A 7,011-nucleotide genomic window follows, 5' to 3' on the forward strand; every position below is an offset into this window, starting at 1 on the left:
TGTTCTTCTATTGAAAGTCACCGAAGTTTGTATTTGTAGATGAATGCTCCCTTTGCACATCACACGCACACAAAACTAGATACAATGCCATGCCCATGAAGTGTTATAATTAAGTAAACACAGTAGTCATAGAACAACCAATTTAAGCAAACAAGGAGAATGTAATAATAGAAAAACTTACAATATTGGTCTGATCTATAGTACAAACAAAGACATAATAGAAAAGAAATGACAGTTCAAATTGTATAGCAATATAGTCGATTCATTTGTTTTAGTTTTGATAAGCATTATTGATAGTTTCCAATAGCTCATTACTTTTTAGTGGCTTTGTCAAATGGAAATCCATTCCAGCGGAAATTGATTTCCTTTCTTCCTCAGGTGTCGCATGAGCAGTCAAAGCAATTATTGGGATGTGGAAACCATAATATTTTTCCTCTTCCCTTATTTTCCTTGTTGCTTCATAACCATTCATAATAGGCATCTGAGAGAAAAAGAATAAGATATCAGAAAACTGATTTAGTTAAATAAGACAATTATTGTGAAGGTACTGCAACATAACCATCATCCATTTTATATGAAATAAGAGAGTACAATGCACGATGAGATGCTTATGTGCAAGGTAAGTAGTAATAGCATTTTTAAATGGCTTGCAAGCATAGTGACAAATAAATACATCAATAGACATAATAACAAAAATAAGATAACATAAAACAGAAATACAAGTCGATGCTTAACATGGTATTTAGTGCAAAACATTATAATATGTTATATATGCATGTGTGTGCATTCTAGCAGATAAGAACTATAAACATTAAGAAAAAAAACTGAAGGGACAAAAATCATCACAAACTTTGTTATTTTATTTTCAGAAAGACTTACCATAACAGGTGGAATTTAATGTACTTTCTATCTGAAAATCAATAAATAGATCCATATGAGCACTTATGTATTAATATTCGGTTACTCTAACGATGATTTCATATGCTGCTACTCAATATACTAAAACAATTTTATTTATTTGAGCAATGGAGTGGTAATGTGTTACCACCAAGGTTTAAATCCTAGACCTAGCCTAGGATCAAGCCCTTCGGAAAGGGGTATCAACATTGGACTCGAGCCCAGTTGACCAATACAGTCAAAAAGTTTTGTCATTCAAAGTCAGCCACTTAGATCCTTATTTTAACTTGGAGTTCTTTATAGAATTTCAAATCCAAGTAGTTATCTTCCTTTTGGACGACAATGATTATTACTAGTATAAATACATAATTGCTACAAATTTTTTTTGCCTCACAATCCATTAGAATAATATCATAAGGTAAAGGCTTTAAATCTCCTTGTGGTTGGGCAGTTCCATTGTGCTTATCAGATGTTCCTCGCAAAGCCTTTGTAACCAAGTCCACAGCATCCCGCCCATTTTCAGCATGTTCAACAGTTGCACCAAGTCTTGAAAGTGTGTGTTTAGCAACCTTAGATAAAATGGGCATATCCTCCGCAAGTAAGATGTTCATGCCACTTAAGGGCGTGTCATCATCCATACTGTATCTCGATCCAGATGTTTTGTTGGTATGTTGGCTTGATTGCGAAGCAAAAGAATTGGACAATAAAGTTTTATCATCCATAGAAGAACCAAGCTCGATAGATTGTTGTCGTTCTTGCATTGTATTCATAATCTGTATTCCTTGTGGATCATCTACATTTGTTCCTCCGAACTCTTGTAAAAGTTTCAGGAGTGCATATAAACGAGAACCATGTAATGGTTTTTGCAAAACAAGATCACATTTCTCCTGAGTAGAACTACTTAAATCAGCGGCCGGAGTATTGAAACTGGCCAACCAAACAATCTTGCACTGGATATTATGAATGCTGCTAGTAAAATTCTTCAAAATCGAGCATATTTCTGGCATATTTCCACTGCTCAAATCAATGACAATCAAAAAGTAAGTTGGCAAACCACTAAAACTTAGCTTCTTCAGACGTTCCTTAGTGGTAAGAGGCAAAGTTTGATCAGCCACATCTACAGAGCTAGAACACCCCTCATTTTCTTTGTTATAATTGAGAGATGTGGTTCTGGACAAGGAATTGCTACGTGACACTGAATCGGGCTTTGCAGAGGCACAAAGACTATTCTTGATCTTTTCGAGTGAAGGATAAAGAAGCTTGTGGTGGTCGATTGCCCATACCTTTACTCCAAGGCTTTCCATCCATCTTTGCATAATTTCTTTTGTTTCACCTTGAATCAAAAGTAGAGAGTGAATTCCTTCCATTTGAAGACCTCTTTTGAATGTCATGGCACGAATTTTTGATTGGGCAGTCACATTTTTCCCAGCAAGTTGAGTACTAGCAACAGATGTATTTCTTGGATGCAACTGAGAATTGGTATTCTCTTCACCATCCAAAGATGCATCACTTGACTTGAGAAAAATGTTAAACCTAAAACATGTTCCTCTTTCACCAGGATCTTTCTCCTTAATGCTAATCTCACCACCCATCAGTCGCACCTAATAATAGTAAACGAAAGTAGGATATCAATTCAACGAACAGAGATATAATCAAGGTAAAGCATAGAAAATTTGCAACAAATTTGTAGGCAAAAAACACAGAAAAATACTTGAATATACGTTACAAAGAAGCAACAGATGTAATTTTTACTTACAAAGGATTGAACTATTCCAAGTCCCAAACCAGTGCCCTCATGTTCTCCAGTAGTTGTTTCTTTGACTTGCACATAGTTCTCAAAGACAGAAGCTCTCTTTTCCTTGGGTATTCCCTTACCAGTGTCCTCTACCTCAAAAATAAATTCAACAGAATCTAGGCCACGCTGAACAGGATTAAGAATTTCCATATTAGTTTCATTCTTCCAAAGGCACCTTGTCAGATGGCTTAATATGCTAGGAAAGCAGAACTCATGGTTCGAAGAAAGTTTAAAATTTTCTAAGCTAGGCTTCTTAGCCCAAGCACGCACAACCACGTGTCCCTCGGATGTGAACTTCACTGCATTGCCAAGTAGGTTATCGAGAATCTGTTTAAGCCGTCGACAATCTCCTTTGACATTTGAACATCTAAGAACTGAGCAATCACAAGGATCCCAAATCACCTCTAGGCCTTTCTTAAGAGCGACAAAATGGAATATGTCTGCTGACTCCTCAAGCACTTGAGCCATATCAAATTCAACCTCTTCTAGTTGCATCTTTCCTGCTTCTACTTTACTTGTATTGAGAACTGAATTTACTATCCCTGTCAAAAAGGTTTCATCAAAAGAAACCAGTAATTTGTCTGTAGAATGTTTTCTTTCTGAATGTTACCAGAGTAACATGATAAATTACTAACAACATGAACTCCATCAGCACAACCCTTTAAGCTTGAATCAGTTGGGTATCGATAGAAAATTTTGATTTGAAGAGAAAGCTAACAAAGTTTTCCAATATCAAGCATGAAAGAAACTAACAATGGACTATGAGCAAACATAAATGTTTTCTCTTTTTTTTGAGGGAAAACAAAAATGATTTCTATACATGCATTTAGATTTATATGTATGTACATTTGTATGATGTTGAAAGTGGTTCTGTATTAAATATGCATGTCTTATCATAAAGAACCAGATAAGGAAACTATATACCTAGAAGTTGTGATGCACAAGTACTCATCTGCTCCAAGTGCCTATCCAATTTGGAATTTGGGGTGGCATCAAGACGACAAAGTTCTACTAAGCCAGTGATGCCTGCAAGAGAAGTACGCACGTCATGGCTGGCACTAGCAAATGCCAAGCTCTTATTCATACTCTTCCGCTCTGCCTGTTGAATCGCCTCCTTTTGCTTGATGAGGCTCGCATATAGAAATGCCTCCTGTATTCGTGATCTCCTCAACAGTTGCAGCATGATGGAACTTCCGACAATCACACCGAGAATCATAAGTGACAGCAGTGAGACAACAACTATCTTCATCTTATGAACGAGGGGAATTACTTCCTTACAGGGAAAAGCAATTACATATACCTAGTAAATAACCAAAATTCGATCAATTTAGAGCAAGGCAAGGCATAACTATTAATGGAAAGGACTGAACTGAAATGACATCATTTCATAAGAAGAAAGCATCAAAAAGCTTTAATTCCAGGACCAATATCCAATGCATTACCATTCTGATTCCAGAAACATCAAGATGAGCGCAACCAAAATTGTATCTCTTGCCCCAAATGCTCAAATAGTTAGTATGAGATGGATCACTGCCTGTGCCTTCAGGGTTATCAAGCTGGCATGAAAAATTATCATGCTTTTCAAGTGGTAAGGTATCACTCTTATCCATTACATGGATTGAAACTGTATTATTACCAAGCACATAGCGAGTATGCGGTGGTCCAGTCTCTGCTATGATATGCCCATCTTCTGTAGCTACATACAAGTGCCCGCCCCGAAGGTTGACACGAAAAATATTATCAACGAGATCTTTCATGGCAATTCCGATGGAAATAACTTCTGATCTGGCCACTGGAGCAGTGAAAAAGAGCATATGATCCCTAGCTTTGTTCCAGCCAACTCCCCATGAAGCATACCTGCTCTTACCATTTAATGCATCTTGAAACCATTGGAACCAATTTGTTGTGGAGAGCAAGGAATCACATCTCCATACACCATCCTAGTATCTCGATCTACTGATTGGCTGTACCATTTATGTGCAGCAGAATAATTGGAAGAATCTGAAATATTCGAAAACATCGTGCGCGCCTGGTTCTCATCATTGTAATAAGAGAGAAGCATTCCACCATGTATACCAACATAAGATATCTGTGATATCCATGGCATTGTTGCAAATGCCAGGAACAAATTTGGCGCCACCTGCAAATCGAAAACATCAATTCAGTACCAACCTACTCTGCTAATGGCATATTGCACTCTAATATCTACCTTGTCTGCGATGTTGGAGAATGCGGACAAGTCTCCAATGGAGCTTAGCACCCTGGTGACATGAAATACAGTGGCATTCGCCTGCATCAGGAGATCCGCACGGTCATGGACGTGCGCCAGCAACAACTTGACAGTATCATAAGGATCATCCCGCATGGCAGGCTTAATTTGCTGGGTCATGAGTACCATCACCGAGATCGCACTGACGCCCAGTGCCACTAGAACCTGCATGTGTTAATGATCACAGTAGCATCTAATTCCATTTTCACCTTATTCCATCTTCCAATGCAACAAGGACGAAGGTTATTTTTATAAGCATAGATTAATGGAATAAGACAGTATAGGAAATGCAACCACATGGCCAACTAATCCTATCCGGAACCCTCTCCTAAGAGTATGTCATGAAAAAAAAGGAAAAATAATAAAGAAGAGAGATGGGAAAAAAGAATGATGAACAAAAAGAAGGGATTAAAAAACAATGAAGAAAATGATATTCATGAAAAAGAGAATGACATGGAAAAAAAAAAGAAAACAAAAAAGAAACACGATAAAGAGAGAAAGAATGATGAAGAACGAGAAGCGATCAAAAGAAAACAACGAAGAAAACGATATAGAAAAATCGAAAGAGAAGGATTACCAGAGGGAATATGATCCAGTAATGAAGAAAAGCGTTCATTTTTGCACTCATTCTTGCCTGCATGTCAAAAAGACCAAGAAGAAGAAGAGTAAGAGGATAACGCTGAAAGAAAACTAGATACGCAGCAAAGAAGATAAAGAGTTTTATCTCTCTTCCTTAAGAGCGAAGGATTATGGATGCATTACCTCTTCTTGAAATCTTCTCTCTCTGCTCTTCTTTTTTTTTTCATGCACCTCTTATTTTTTTCCCTTCCTGCTTGTTTTGGAAATGTATAAATGCTTTATATAAAATTGATCACCAAAAACAACTCAAAGTGAGAATCTTCCCAGATTTTCTTTTTTTAGGTAACAACAGCGATAAGGCCAAAAACAATATTCACCTTCTTAAATATGTAAATTAAATAGGATACAGAAGCAAAACCCTAAGCAATGAGCATGAAATCGTTTAACCCTAGCGCATAGCAAGAAGTCAGTCCTTGGACTCCCGTTTAATTTTCCCCTTGACTCGCGTAGACCGGCAGCGAAAATATTTCTATTCATGCTTGACTCTGAGACGCTACCACGCGACATGGAGCCCGAGCCCCCCAAACCGTGGGCCCCCACCGGTTCGGTTGGAATCTTCGAGCGGCCCCCGAAACTAATTCTATATAGGTTTCCACGTCCTAGACAACCATGCCAAACAAGAGAGGACTGAATATTGAAAACAAAAGAGTAATCTTTATTGATTTTGGAAGAAAGTATATTGATCTTGAAAAGGCTTTCACCAACAAAGGCATTACCATATATATATATATATTCTTGAAGGTTAATTTTTGTGGACCCTAAATTGATATTTGGACCTCTCTGAACAATTAAAGATCTACGAACAATAAGTTTTCAAAGAAGACATGGCACATACAGAATATCATAGACCTTTTTTTGAAGTTATTTTCAGATCCATTCATCCAATTTCCAAGCACTTGTGCTGCTGAATCATTCCCAAGCATCACATGTCATTCACTAAAGTCCTTAAAGTTGGAGAACCAGAAGCAATCTAAACAAACATAAATGTTTGTTCCAAAGTCAAGCCGCTAATTATTAGTGGAGATATCAAGATTAACAAGAGAGATTAGAGAAACAAACCTAATTGAGTGTTGACCACCACTTTCCAGTTTATTTAGTTGAGGTTTAGGTGCACCTTGACCTTTCCTCAATAGCCTATTCTTCTTGTAGTAGCTGTCCCTGGCAAAATTATTTAGCCTCTTGCACACATAGCAGAATTGTTAGGCCCTTTTGCTTTTGATGTGGGTTTGGACCAGGCTTGCTTTTAGGATGGTTCTGGATAAAGTTAGATCTGTATTTACAATTTTGGCTAGTAAACTTAGAATGAGGGTTCTTCTTCCTAAAGTTCTTCCCTTTAGGTTAAACAAATGGCTAGGTTTTGAACAAGAAGGCTTCGACTGGTTCTTGATCAGGTTCACCATAGGGCTATTAT

At 37.4% G+C, this 7,011-nt stretch overlaps 1 protein-coding gene across 1 annotated transcript; it reads right to left on the bottom strand.

The window, feature by feature from the left end:
* Positions 1-271: 271 nt before the first annotated feature.
* LOC103712309 (putative histidine kinase 2) lies at positions 272-5,132 on the bottom strand. The gene is made up of 7 exons (XM_088720752.2): positions 4,902-5,132; positions 4,663-4,832; positions 4,135-4,549; positions 3,617-3,992; positions 2,654-3,234; positions 1,287-2,498; positions 272-481 (listed from the first exon to the last, which is right to left on the bottom strand). The coding sequence occupies exons 1-7, from the start codon at positions 5,130-5,132 to the stop codon at positions 272-274; spliced, it is 3,195 nt and encodes a 1,064-aa protein (XP_088576878.2).
* Positions 5,133-7,011: the final 1,879 nt, after the last annotated feature.

Source organism: Phoenix dactylifera, chromosome 4, assembly GCF_051530095.1.
Source record: "Phoenix dactylifera cultivar Ajwa chromosome 4, Ajwa_hap1_PhDact_Kaust_v1.1, whole genome shotgun sequence".
NCBI classification, from domain to species: domain Eukaryota; kingdom Viridiplantae; phylum Streptophyta; class Magnoliopsida; order Arecales; family Arecaceae; genus Phoenix; species Phoenix dactylifera.